We start from the raw sequence: 14,463 nt of genomic DNA on the forward strand, positions 1-14,463 counted from the left end.
AAACCCCTTTGAAATCCCTCCTGGCCAGGGGAAAGCTCCTCTCACCTGTAAAGGGTTAAGAAGCTAAAGGTAACCTCGCTGGCACCTGACCAAAATGACCAATGAGGAGACAAGATACTTTCAAAAGCTGGGAGGAGGGAGAGAAACAAAGGGTCTGTGTCTGTCTGTAGTCGTCTTGGCCGGGGACAGAACAGGAATGGAGTCTTAGAACTTTTAGTAAGTAATCTAGCTAGGTATGTGTTAGATTATGATTTCTTTAAATGGCTGAGAAAAGAATTGTGCTGAATAGAATAACTATTTCTGTCTGTGTATCTTTTTTGTAACTTAAGGTTTTGCCTAGAGGGGTTCTCTATGTTTTTGAATCTAATTACCCTGTAAGATATCTACCATCCTGATTTTACAGGGGGGATTTCTTTATTTCTATTTACTTCTATTTTTTATTAAAAGTCTTCTTGTAAAACACTGAATGCTTTTTCATTGTTCTCAGATCCAAGGGTTTGGGTTTGTGGTCACCTGTGCAAATTGGTGAGGCTTTTTATCCAACATTTCCCAGGAAAGGGGGGGTGCAAGTGTTGGGAGGATTGTTCATTGTTCTTAAGATCCAAGGGTCTGGGTCTGTAGTCACCTAGGCAAATTGGTGAGGCTTTTTACCAAACCTTGTCCAGGAAGTGGGGTGCAAGGTTTTGGGAAGTATTTTGGGGGGAAGGACGCGTCCAAACAGCTCTTCCCCAGTAACCAGTATTAGTTTGGTGGTGGTAGCGGCCTGTCCAAGGTGTAATATTTTGTACCTTGGGGAAGTTTTGACCTAAGCTGGTAAAGATAAGCTTAGGAGGTTTTTCATGCAGGTCCCCACATCTGTACCCTAGAGTTCAGAGTGGGGGAGGAACCTTGACAAATGTCATGAACCACATTAGGATTCCCTTTTCCATCATACATATTACATATAAATCTGTACTCACAAGGCTCCTGGTGGATCCCACTAGTGGCTGCTGCTTTTTCTGTTGGTCTGCTGCAAGGAAAGGTTCAAGGTCTGAGACAAATCTTACAGCCCAAGGGTCTTTGGCTTCCTTTCTCTGATCTTGATCTTCAAGTCCCAATCCAAGTGTGTATCTATAAATTAGCTCATCACTGATTTTTGCAGATATGCCAGGAGTACAGGTTCCCTCAGTTCCTCTGCAACTTCAAATGGGGTTTCCTCTTTCCTTCTAGCTCTTAGCTGTGTCCTGGCCATCTCAGATTGATGGCTACCTCTGAACTGCATATCAAGAGCTTGTACCAGATATGGATTGAGTTATCTCTTTTCTAGGGGTAAATTCTGCAGTGCTGGGCCACTACGTGCCTGGAACCCTGCCTTTTGTCCATCTTCCCAGCATTCATTTAGGCTATGGTGCTGAACTGAGCCAAATAAGCCTCTTTTAGAGAACTTTGCCCCTTCTCAAATAATACAAAAGCCTACTATCTATGATGGGAATCCAATCTCTTCTGTCTGGGCCTACATGGGTTACAAACAGGTTAGATGTTGTAAATGTCCTGTCTTACACAGGTTTTGTGGCTGGTCTGATTCCCCATCCAGGTAGATGACTTCCACTATGGTCTGTGATTCTTTGAATTCCTCCTCCAGATGATTTTTAGCTCCTTAAGTTCTTGCTGCAACTGATCTCTGTTAGCAAGTTCCAAGTTGGCCAAAGCTTTCTAGGTCACCGTTATTTCCTGGTCCAAGGTAGTGAGGTTGCTGGTCATCTCACTGATCCAGTTTACCAGTCCAAACAGAGAGTTTTGTGGTTGGGCTTCCAAATTTGCCTGGATGCTTTTTGGCTGCTGCCCCAACAATAATTTTATCTTTGCCTGCAGGTAATCTCTCAGTCACTTCTGGGAAACCTCCAGATATTTCTTTAATTCCTTTTGTGAAAACTCCAGCTTTTGCTTAATTCTTGTTTTTGGTCTTGTTTTAATTCCATATGGTCACCTTTGATTTCTGTGAGCACCTCTCATTTGTTCCAGTTTACTTCAACTGGAATACCAGCTCACAATTTCCCTTCATAGAGACCTTATCCCACTACTGACACCAGAGTTATCCCTTTAGCTCAAGTAGCTAGCCAATATTTGGGGCCTTGCTGAGTTCTTTCTATTAGGAGGAGAAACTGATTACATGAATCATGTATTTCTTTGGTGCAATCTTGTTTATTTATAAAGAATGCACATAAAGTCCAGTTACTCTGAAAGAAGGGTGATTAGCACACCTATCAGCTTTAACCAGGTCTGCAGTTGATGACAGCCATTAACACCCTCCAGAATAACAGTATTATAGTGATGTGACTGTGACACTATACTTCAGTTAACAATTTAATAACACATGTAATCTTAATCCCTGTTTCCAATTACTATATTTGTCTAAAAATGTCTTTTGGATCAAAAATATTTGCTGCTTGGAGTCAGCCTCCAAATTACATTTTTGACACTTAAAAAAACCTTGCTTGTCTCTTTTTAAATTAGGCACATGTAAAAACAAGAAAATCAAACCAACCAACACCTAACCACATCTGTATGTATTGGTTCACAATAAATATTTTCTTATTCTGAAAACATAATAATAAAGCAGGTTAGAAAAAAAATTAAAGTTAATTTCCCAATTAGGTCACCAGGAGAGTTTTATAATATTTTCTCCTTGAATTGAAAGCACTGATTCAATATTCAGTGGCCTAAACTCTGTGGTGCATCTCCAAATACTGTACAGGAGTTACTGCAGGGTTGAATTTAACCTCATACATTTTCTCAGTTAAGCAGTTGGTTAAGATTTTAATTACTTTTAAGATGGAACAAAGGCTCTCCATTCCCATGATCTTCCTGGTAGCCCTTCTCTGCACCTGTTCCAGGTTGAATTCATAGTACTACTGAGGTCAGTGGGACTACCCAAAGTGTATTAAGGTAAGAACATGTGAAAGTTTTTTTGCAGAATTCTGGTCTTAGTTAGTGTCTATAATTCTGAACATCATTCTTACCATCATTCTTACTGCAAGGCACTGTAGACTTAATTTTACAAACATTTTTCAAATTTGGTACTCACTAATTCCAGTCTGATCTGGTGCAACAGAACATCTTCTTCAATGTACTCCGTAATTCTGGACTTCGGAATGCATAAATCATAGGGTCAATGATGCCATTGCACAAGATGAGTGTTGCATTCACATGGAAAACAGACATGTAACAAGCACAGTAAGGGTTAAGTGGGCAAAACTTCATGAGGAGGATGTGAAGAAGAAAGGGTCCCCAACAGCAAAGGAAAACACCAAAGAAAATAGTTAATGTAATAGCTCCTTTCAAGTTAACTCTCTGGGGAACTGCACTGGTAGGCAGTGAAGCGATCTTTTTGGCATGAGATCGTGCAAGCAGAAACATGTGGATATAGAGGCATAATATAAAAATTAACATAAAAGGAAACAGAATAGTGAAGGAAATGACTGTAGCTGTTTCATGGGAGAAGATGGTCATAGCAATGCCACTCCCCGCACAGAATGCCCAAATTACTGCCAAAATGATTAAAGCACGATTCAGTGTCATGATGTTATGATACTGTAATGCAAAAAATATAGTTATGTATCGGTCAGCTGCAATGGCTAACAAGCTGAAAACTGACCCCAGCAAAGACAGAACAAATAAAGAATCCATGACATCATCTATCTTGGTCTCAAAGTCTCCACGAGGTGTCAGATGCCCCATTTTGCATAAGATGATCAAGATGTTCTCCAAAGTTTTGTACAGACTGACCAACATATCTGAAACTGATAAACTACAGATAAACAAGTACATGGGCAAGTGGAGATTCTTATTCTTGATCACAGCTATAAGGACAAGTAGGTTCTCCAGTATTCCAGCAATGGCAACTGTGAAAAAGACTTCTTCTGGTACTACAACCTGGGTGCAGTCACTGTTCATGGAGAGATTACTGGTATTTTCAAATGAAGGAACACGTGTCTGCCCTAGGAGTCTCATTATTTGAGAAGCACTATCAGGCCTCATTTCTTCCTCTTGTAGAAAAATGTGTGATTACTCAGGCGTGACTGAGAAACCGACCTGTCTTTCGGATAATCTTTTCTGTGGTGAAGCCTTTCTGGTTCTATCTTTAGCAATTGTAAGACTTAAGCGAGTTGTATTCAGCCACCTATGATAAAATGTAGAGAAAAGTAAGTGACAGGAAAATTAATACATCTGTGTGTCAAAATTAGATATTTTGAAGTTCAACCTATGAATTTACTGTGATGGAATGAACATTTTTCATCAGTAAATTGGTTTGGACAAAGTAAAAGTTGTCCTGAGCCTCAGCCCAAACCTCAAAGGAAAATGAAATGTTAATTCCTTTTTAGGCTGACTAAAGACAAGAATATTTCCCTTCTTATTTGGCCTCCTACATTTGCTGAAATCGATCCCAGACTCCCTGAATGTCTGGCAATGTTTACTTGCCTAACTGCTTACTTTGAATAATTTTGGCACTTCTCACAAGATTGACAACATTATAAGAAACAAACCAGATAAATGCCAACTGAAGCTGATGTGTAGGACAACAGCATATTTACCTTCACACTTGTTTTGAGGTGATGCGTGGGGAGGTCACATGCCCCTCACCCCCCAGATTTGCTGCCTGGCTTGTATTTAGCATGCTCACACAGATTGAGCATGCTCAGTAACACTGCTGAAGCCAGCTGCTCTCACTCTGCCCCACCACTGTCAGCAGGCATGGATCATCTCTGCTTTTTCATATATATAACATATGAAAACTTGTAAATATTTTTCATTGGCACATTAGAGATTATTTAACTGGTGGAGCTGTCTGAGGCCACTTTTCAAGTAAATTGAAATGTTCTTCTGATTTGGCAAACATAACAGTAATTTAGGTTCAGATCCAAAGGAAATTCTTGAACAAATTCAGCCCAAATACTGAAAGCTTTGCTTCAGTGTACTTGATGTTCTTTTTTCATTATGACCTCGATCCAATCCCATTAAAGTCAACAGGAATCTTTCCATTGACTTTAAGGGGAATTGGATCAAGCTCTGTATGCTTGTAACTATTCATTAAGATGTAAATTGGTGGATTATTTTGTCCTTGGGACAATAGGACCTACATCTTTCTGTCATTATTATGCCCCCAATTGCAGAATACATTTACGGTTGCTATTCAGAATATCCACTTTCTGTTCATAATTAAAACCAGCAGAAGAAAGATATTTAAGCTATATAAATCAGGGATCACACCTCTTCACATGCCTGACCAACATAGCTATACCAACAGAAGTCTGTAGTGTAGACATAGCCTTAGTTTTAAAGGGGCACACATAAAAGCCTAATTTATGCTATGCTCTTCCTCCCACTGCAAACCTCCTGTTATTGACAACAGATGTCAGGAATAAGTGCAGCTGAATTTGTGCTTGATATGGTTTATCCACAATATAGACAACTGTGTTCAGTCCCATTTCAGTAGCCAATGGCTTTGACCACAGTTCATCACCATTCAATCACTGAGTTCTCTGCTGCTGAGATTGTTAGCAAAGTTGTAAGTTGTGGTCATGGCTTTTGATAGCCATCAGGAACTGGACTAACACTTGCAACTCACTTCACTTAGGTTTAAAAGAAAACGTTCAGGAGAATGCCTGTGTTTATCTGTGTTACTCTCTGATATGAGTAAATGAGTTACATTATATAGCACAAGTGCACTGCATCCAACTGAAAATTCTCTATTATAAATAATGCATGGGAGTTCAGGAGGGAATTAATACTGAAAATGGGAGACTCAGCTTTGTCTGTAAATTTACAGGGATTTTTCCAGAGACAAGGCAGGTGAGGTAATCTGTTGGTGAGAAAGACGAGCTTTCCAACTCTCTGAGCTACTGCCACAGGGAAGCTTTAGGATTTATAAAGCTAGCCGTCAATTTCAGAACAATTTTATTTTAATATTTGATTCACTTAATAAAAACAGATACAACTATAGTTCAATGGGATTCAGAAAAAGCACCTCCCACAGGGAAAAATGCATTTATTAAATCAAAGTTCTTTCATATATGGTTTCATTACAAGATATTTTTGTTCCCACACTCAGCAGATATCACTGAGCTTATTTCCTCTGACCTTCTAGTAAGTAAGGCATCATATTCACACAGATCAATGGCATATTAAAAAGTAGTGGATGCTGTTAAACCCTGGTCTGCAAGAATAAATTGTGTATATTTAGTGGCTAGTAGCAGCTATTAATTTTAATAGAATTGGAGGGTTCCTTATAATAGTCAACAAAACAGGGCTGTACAGGTGTTGCTTCACTGGAAATATGTTGAACTGAATGTCTACAAGGTTAATTTGGGGAATGGGAAAAATGCAAAATAAAAAACCTGAATTTCATATTTCTCCTTCTGAATACATTTTTTTCCCAATTTTTTTCTTCATTAAAAATAATTGTAACCCAAACAATGACATGTGCTAGGGATATGCCACACTTACTGAACCTTAAATGATATCTGCTCAAACTGGTATGGGAACAGGTCTGTCTGCCATTGTCCTGAAGTTTTCTGTTGTTACTTAGAGGTTGTGGAGAAAAAAGCCCCATGTAAAGCCAGGTTCTCAAACTTTTCCTAGGGTGGACCGCATCTTAATGGAGCTAGTGTCTGATGGACCAACCTCTCCCCACTAGTGAGCATCCCATGGACCACTATTACTACTTGCAATCACATAACTTTCTGATGTCAGTACAGTAATTGGTATCAAAAGGGCTTATGGTCTAAATAAACAAGACAGGCCATGGGAAGGGCTATAACACGCAAGCAGAGCAAAGAATGTGATGGCAGCAAACCTCATCTTTGTGTTGCAATTTTTTTGGGCGGGTGAGTTTACTGAGGAGTGGATCAGGTAACTGGAATGAAAAGGGGAGGGGAGGAAGTTGAAGGGGACATGGCAAGGGAGAACAAGGCAAGAGGAGCAAGCTGAGGTGAAGAGACTGTGAGGGAGTGGGAGGGTTGTGGCAACAGGACAGAGAAATTCCAGCCAAAACTGTAGAAAGTTCTATGAATGTCCCAGCATCTCTGCTTTGGCTGCTTCTGTCTACAGGCTGGAGGGTCTGGTTGGCGCCTCTTTGCAGTTTTTCCCCACAGCCACATGGCGGGGTTGGGGAAGGGAGGCACCACCTTGGTCCTAGTGCCCCCAGAGTATGTGTGTGGGATCTCTCCTGCATAGTCCTGGGTCCAGGAGTGGTCCAGGCTGGCCCTATTTTACTTCTTGCCCCTCAGCCCCTGATTTGGATACTTCTACCCCTCATGGCTAGAGTAGCTCCTCTCTGCAGTTTCCTCAAAGCTGATATGAGGACAGGATGGTGAGGCACCACTGGGTCCTAGTGCTCCTCTTTTTCAAACCACTTTGGTAGCTTAAGGCACATTTACACTGTCAAAGGGGCATAAAGGAGCCTTTGCATAACTGAGAATCATGACCCAGGACTTGATCCATTGAAGTGCTGATCACTCTTACTGGCCTCAGTAGGAATTGAAGGCTCTCAGCACTACACAGGATTGAGCCCTTAAACATAATGCAGGGCTCCCTTTGTGTAAATCCCTGTAGATCTGGCCAGAAAATATCCTTTTCTGTGCACTACAATTGCACTGAAGAGACTGTAGCACTTGGGCATTCCAGGAACTCATCAGTTCTGTACTTGAGTTTTTATTGAATAGAGCTTTAGTTCATTAGACTAAAAAAAGAAAAATTTTAAATTCGCTCATTTTCCTTGACTTCTACTTCCAGGTAAGATGTAGTTTCAGTTCAGATCTATAATGCATATAATGATAAACGCTTGAGACGCATTGAATAAACTGTATTCCTTAAACTTTGATCACTTCTTAGATTTCTTTGCCATATTTGAATCATTGATATAAAACCTTTGCACTCCAGGCTAGAGAGAGGGCAACTATAATTACTCTCTAAACCCTTGGCTGTACATGATACACCGAAAACTGAATGGGTATTGATTTTTCTTGGGTTCTCTTGGACTGCACAAAATGACTATGATAAACTCACCAACAAGGCAGAAATGATGGATTTACATCAGGCTTGCAGATTTTCTTTATTTTAGAAAAAAATGCCACCTATTAGGATAGAAAGGTGATAAGTTGCATTTTTAGAGATACTGTGGTGTTAGCTTTGGTGGCATTCTAAATGATTAAGTCTATCTCCTTGATCCAGAAACCACTGCCCCTGTAAAAGCTTTTGTCACTAGAGCAGGTTATGCATCTCCAGCATTTCAGTCCTGAAACTACTCCATTTAATTCAGTGGCAAAACTCCCATTGACTTTGATGGGAGCAGAATGAGGAGCTTCATCATCAAGTCTCATTGGAAGTCTGTTCACTTTATTTTCTACCTCTAAAAATAGACAGTAGAGAAATAATGACTCCATTCAGAGATGGTTTTGCAAGCTGAGTTTGATTGGTTCCATGTAGTGCTGCTTAAAGCACACTTCAGACTATTTGCAGATGACAGTGCAACTCCTAAGTCTGAGATACTGTACTGCGGCTAGGAGAAATACAAATATTCACTGTTCCCTTTTGTAATAAAAATATATTTTACAAAAATTATGGCAAATTACCTTTTCCCTTGTTTCCAGTTTTCCAATGGCATTTGATTATGTGCCATGCCAGTTAAAAGCACTGTTAAAGAGTTTTTTAAAGATATCAAGCAAGTGAGCAGAGGATTATCTAATGTATTTTCATCAGCATATAACTAATTGCATTCTTGAAAGTGTAGGAAAAGGGCACTGTAATATTCAGGCAAGTAGAAAGGATGTGAAATTAGTAAAGCCTTGTCTTCTGTGTGGGTCAGGACTATGATAGCCCTGGGTGAACGTGCAACTGGGTGAGGAAGAGAGCAAGGCATTTCTCCACTGCCTTGCAGCTTCTATAGTCACTCACCCCTGTACAAAGTGAGTACATACAGTGAAATTCATTGCTGTGCTTGTGCATGGAAAAAAGTGGGGCAGCCTTGCACCTCCTTTATTCAATGGTACTGGGGTCTTTAGCAGCTTTGCCTAGCCCCAGCACCAGCAGGCTAGGCAAAGCTGCCCCAATTTACTTTTTTGCGGCAGTGACCCTTATGGGAGATGTTTATGAATTACTTCAGCTGTTTTGGTTTCTGCAGAGATACTCTCAGTACTGTGTGATTTATGGTTTCAGAGTAACAGCCGAGTTAGTCTGTATTCGCAAAAAGAAAAGGAAGACTTGTGGCACCTTAGAGACTAACCAATTTAAGTGAGCTGTAGCTCACGAAAGCTTATGCTCAAATAAATTGGTTAGTCTCTAAGGTGCCACAAGTACTCCTTTTCTTTTTGTGTAATTTATGTATTTCAGACATGCAATGCAACTTATATGTGCCAACTTCTCTATGGCAGATGTTCATCTCTGTTGAACAGAGCACCATACAGACATTTTACTGACTACAGGTTACATGTTTAACAACAAAAAGCTCCAGAAGTATTGGAAGAGTTTTTAGCAAAGAATCTGGACAAAATGAAGGACTTGCAAAGTATACAGTTAAAGAACATATTTTTTAAAAAATGTACACATGCCTCCACATAAACCCTGCTGCCTTCTTATCTTCATAGAATATCAAATTGAAATACCCCAAGCAAACATATTCTGTTTCTTCAATAAAGTGAATAAACTCTGCCCAAAGAGACCCCAGTCTCCTAAGTAGAAAGTTTATAAATGTTCAAGGTACCATTGATTTTTAGTCAGCAAACAGTGAACAAATGCACAAAGGCAGCTAGACTTTACAGAGACATCATCACATCACAGCCCAGGGCAGTTTTCTCAATATGACACTAGCAAGGCTATACATAGAACATTACATACAACTCTGGGCATTTCAACAGTTGCTGAAAACTGCATGGAAATGAAAGAAGAGCAACAAAAATGATCAAGGAAAGATTAAATGAACTGAATATATCTTATCTGCCTGCAAGTATTTGAAGTGTGTAATATCAGATGCCAAGGCCAGGAGGAACTATTGTGATAATCTAGTCTGACCTCCTGTATAACTCAGACCATAGAACTTCCCCAAAATAATTCCTAGAGGATATCATTTAGGGAAACATCCAATCTTGATTTAAAAAATTGTCCGTGATGGAGAATCACTGGTAAAATTGTTCCAACAGTTAATACTCCAACCATTAAGAGTTTATGCCTTATTTCCAGCCTGACTTTGTCTAGCTTCAGCTTCCCACCATTGGATCATATTATATCTTTCTCTGCTAGATTGAAGAGACCATTGTTAAATATTTGTTCCCCATGTAGATACTTAAAGACTGTAATTAAGTCAGCCAGTCTCTTTGTTAAGCTAAACAGACAGACTCTCAGAGCTCAGTCGTCATAAGGAATGTTTTCTAATCCTTTATCCATTCTTGGGCCTCTTCTCTGAACCTCTCCAGTTTATCAATGTCCTTCTTGAATTGTGGGCACCACAACTGGACAGAATATTACAGCAGCCATCACAGCAGTGCCAAATATAGAGGTAAAATACCTTCCCTATCCCTACTTAAGATTCCCCTGTTTATGCACCCAGGATCGCATTAGCAATTTTGGCCACAGAATCACACTAAGGGTATGTCTAAGCCTAGGGCTAGTGGGATTTGAGTCAGCTGACTAGTATCAGGGAACCCTGGACTTGAGCCTCTACACTGCATTTTAACCCTAGGTTAATGATTTTCTGATCCATGCTCAAACCTAGGTTCTAGCATCCACACTGCAGTGCATAGACCCAAGTCAAAGTAACCCTATCCCAGAGTGTCTAGCACCCCCATCCCCATCTAATCTGGGAATTGGGCTCTCCACCCCCATGGCAGGAAGATGCCCAGGTGCACCTGGTCTGAGGATAATGAGGACATCAGTCTCCAGGGCTGTCAAACTATTACAATGAAACTTTGCAATTCTTCATTTTGAAAATGGGGTGTTGGATGAAGGTGGTTTTTTTTAAGCTGTTTGGTCCCACTGCCCTCTGTCCCTCTCTAGCCCCACATCCTTGGGGCTGCGCATGCAGGTGCATCTGGGCAGTATGCACTATCAGGGCAGCGAGTAGGAGCCAGCCCCAAACCCTCCTTGCAGCCTCTTGTGGTGGCAGTTCCAGCTCCTCCTTGCTGCTGCATGGGGCTTGCCCAGAGCAGGGAGCAAAGCTGACAGGCAGAAGGCAGCTGCTAGCTGCCAGGATGTTGAGCTCCATGTCAGGCTGATAGGCCTATAATTACATGGGTCACTCCATTTACCCTTTTGAAAACTGGCACAAAATTAGCTCTCTTTTACTCTTTTGGAACTTCCCCCACATTCCAAGACATTTAAAAGCAATATTAACAGTCCAGCGAACTCCTCACCCAACTCTCTTAAAACTCTTGAATACAAGGTACATTTGTTAGCAAATATTACCTCTTTTCCCCCTCCTTCTTGTAAATTAAATTCATTTGCATATTAACTATTCTCCCAGAATCTTAGGATATTAGCAAAGTGCACTTGAAGTCTAAGGCCCAGAGTGTTGGTTCTCAACCTGATCTGTACTCAGGAATTTTTGTGTGATTGAATGTTGCTCTTTATCTAGCTATCCTCAGCATCTCTGGGAATGTGGGAATATAGAGGTCTAGCAAAAAGACCCCCTCAAACTAATAAAGAGTATCAACGGAAGTATAGTATATACAAGATGGGGTGATTGATAAGGGGCACCTATGATTTAAGTATGTTCTATGACTGATAAGAATTGCTTGTTATTGCAGATGTTTTCTATAATGGATGAAATAAAGATCCACCTGAAAGATGTTTAACTCAGTAAGAATTGCATGCTGTCACAGCTGTTAATAAGAAGATTGGATTAGAATTCCTTTTAGTGTGTTGCTCATGTAACCTAAAAATAGCATAAAAGAAACTTCATAAATAGTTAGGGAAAATTAAAGTGTCAAAAACAGAACACATAGTAAAATTAAATCAAGGGAAAGGATATTTCCCTCCAACAAGGAGTTTCTTTATACCTTATAAAAGGAAAGAGGGTTGGACAGTTAGGTTGGGAATGAACACTGTCAGCATTCTATCAGGTACAGAAGAAGGGACTAAACTACCTTCTCTTCATACATGGTCTGTCTTCTTTCTGTATGGTCCTATACTAATCTGAGTGTCAAATAACTGGCTCAAATGGAATTATTTAATCAAAGATTAACAATCTTGAATCATTATTAACTTCAAGCATGCAATATACTAATTTAAAAATGTCTAACTTTAATAGCTGCTGTTCAACATCCTCTTGAGATACTAGCGGGATGGAAAGTATCATCATATGATATACTACGTGATGTTCCCCTCCCCTCTCAAATACAGAACAGAAATATATGTGGAACACTTCTGCCTTTTCTGGATTATCAGTGGTAATTCTACCACTTCCAGCTAGTAATGGACCAATAACCTTGTCATGATTCTTTTTGTTCTATTATATTAAAAAAAAACAACCCTCCTGACTGTCCTTAACTTTGCTGGCCACAGATTCCTCTTCATGTCCCTTTGCTTCCCTTATCAATTTTATACAATTCCTAATGTCTGATATATATTTATTACTGTCAGCTTTCCCTTTCTCCTATTTATTTTATATACTTTTAAAAAAAATAGTTGCCTTCACTTCCCCTGTAACCCAGCTCAGTTTTTTAATCCATATGGCCTTCTCCCTAAACTATGGCTTTTTGGACATTTAATAAGGTGTTTTTCAATGGTTCCCAATTATCAGTGACATTTTTCTGACTAAATTCTTCCACCAAGCTAATTTAGCTCAGTTGCTTTCAGCCTTTTGAATTTGGTCCTAGTAAGGCACCAGGTATTTATATATTACTGGTCTGGACTTCATTGTGCTTGGACACTATAATTTTGATGCTCACTTGTACCTAAGCTACCGTTAATTTTTAGTTCTGTGAATATTAGACCTTGTCCTAACAGATGAAGAGGAACTAAAGAATTCCCCTGTGTTGGCTGTAACACTTCAACTTAGGAAGTTTTCACTTATAATGTTTAGAAATTCCAAGGATGTTCTAATACTGGCAGCATGAGACCTCCAGCATGTGTCACTCAAGTCATAGAGGGAAAGGAATTCTTTAGGGTGTTTCCAAAGGAAATAATGAGGAGTAGTAAAATGACAGTGAGAAACATAAGATTTAGGCTGAAAGAACAAAACAAAGACAACCCCAAAACTCAACCCTTAGGAAACATTTCCTAGTTGTAGAGCACCCTCTTAAGCAAAATGGTGAGGTGCCCTTTTTCTCCAGTCATGTAAAGTTAAATTGGACTCTTGAGAATATATAATTTCTCAATTCTAATTTCTGTGATTCTGTAATATTCTGTAAAATGTGTAGAGCAAAAGTTGCTTAGGGTGCTTGATTTTTAGTGAGTCATAAGCACAAACTGTTTACAAAGTCACCACCCCTGTGTATGCACAAACTCATACGTAAATCTAGGGGTATGAGCAATCCATGAGCGATGAAGAATTTACTGTGACAAACATTTGAGCTATGGATTGTGAAAGTCTGACAGCACTATTGACTGGATGACTTTTTTCTGCATATGAAATCTGCACTCTGAAGGACATTTGTCTTCCAGGGCCAAAGATTGACTAGTTCAGAGACCAGTGGTAGGTATTTTAGAGCTATAAGTGTTCCAACAACCACATTAAGTGAGGTTGCCTGAAACAAGGGAGTAACATGGAGTTTTCCTCTGATCATTCCACTGATGGGGGTGAAGTGAAATTCCCTCCAATCCCTGCCATAAAATGAGCAGGGTTTTGATCCCCAGACTCTGAGGATTTCCCCCCCCACCCCACCCCCCATCCAGTCAGGTTAAAGATACAAGGTGATGGGAGTCTTCAGGAATACTGGGTCAGATTCTTTACTGGCATAAATCACCATAGTTCCATTGACTTCGGGATCAGCTTGATCAATAGAGCTGTCGATATACACTAGCAGAGGATTGGGCCCAGTTTCTATGGGAACACTCATTAATTCTCTGTGAGAGCTGAAAGTGACTTGCAGGATCCTGCAAAAACCCTGATTCATTTTCAATTAGAAACTCATGATGTAAAAGTCTTCACACTTTCCACTTTCCTTGCTGCTACCGCCTTCTTAGTGAGTGACATATTAATGAATTTATTACCAATCAATTGTATTTTGTAGAAACAACCTTATTGTAATGAGAATCCTGCAATCCAAGTTACAATTACTGTGTAATGATGCCCTAAGATTTGGGGCCACATCCTTACTTGGCGTAAATCAATGTCCCTCCACTAAAGTCAACTTGTTGCCAACCTGTACCAATTTACATGAGCTAAGTATCAGGGCCTTTATTAAAACTGCAACAAAGTGAATCTTATTTGTAACTGTTCAAGCTTCTGTTATTGTCTTCCAAACATTACAGTCTGCTTCTTTCTTACCTAAC

General features: G+C 39.8%; 1 protein-coding gene across 1 annotated transcript; it reads right to left on the bottom strand.

Annotated features, from left to right (window-relative positions):
- Nucleotides 1-2,972: 2,972 nt before the first annotated feature.
- On the bottom strand, nucleotides 2,973-4,017 carry MC2R (melanocortin 2 receptor; the record flags this gene model as incomplete). The annotated part of the gene is made up of 1 exon (XM_084618338.1): nucleotides 2,973-4,017. The coding sequence occupies one exon, from the start codon at nucleotides 4,015-4,017 to the stop codon at nucleotides 3,064-3,066; it is 954 nt and encodes a 317-aa protein (XP_084474464.1). The 3' UTR covers nucleotides 2,973-3,063.
- Nucleotides 4,018-14,463: the final 10,446 nt, after the last annotated feature.

Source organism: Lepidochelys olivacea, assembly GCF_965140295.1.
Source record: "Lepidochelys olivacea isolate rLepOli2 genome assembly, chromosome: 2".
Classification (NCBI taxonomy): domain Eukaryota; kingdom Metazoa; phylum Chordata; order Testudines; family Cheloniidae; genus Lepidochelys; species Lepidochelys olivacea.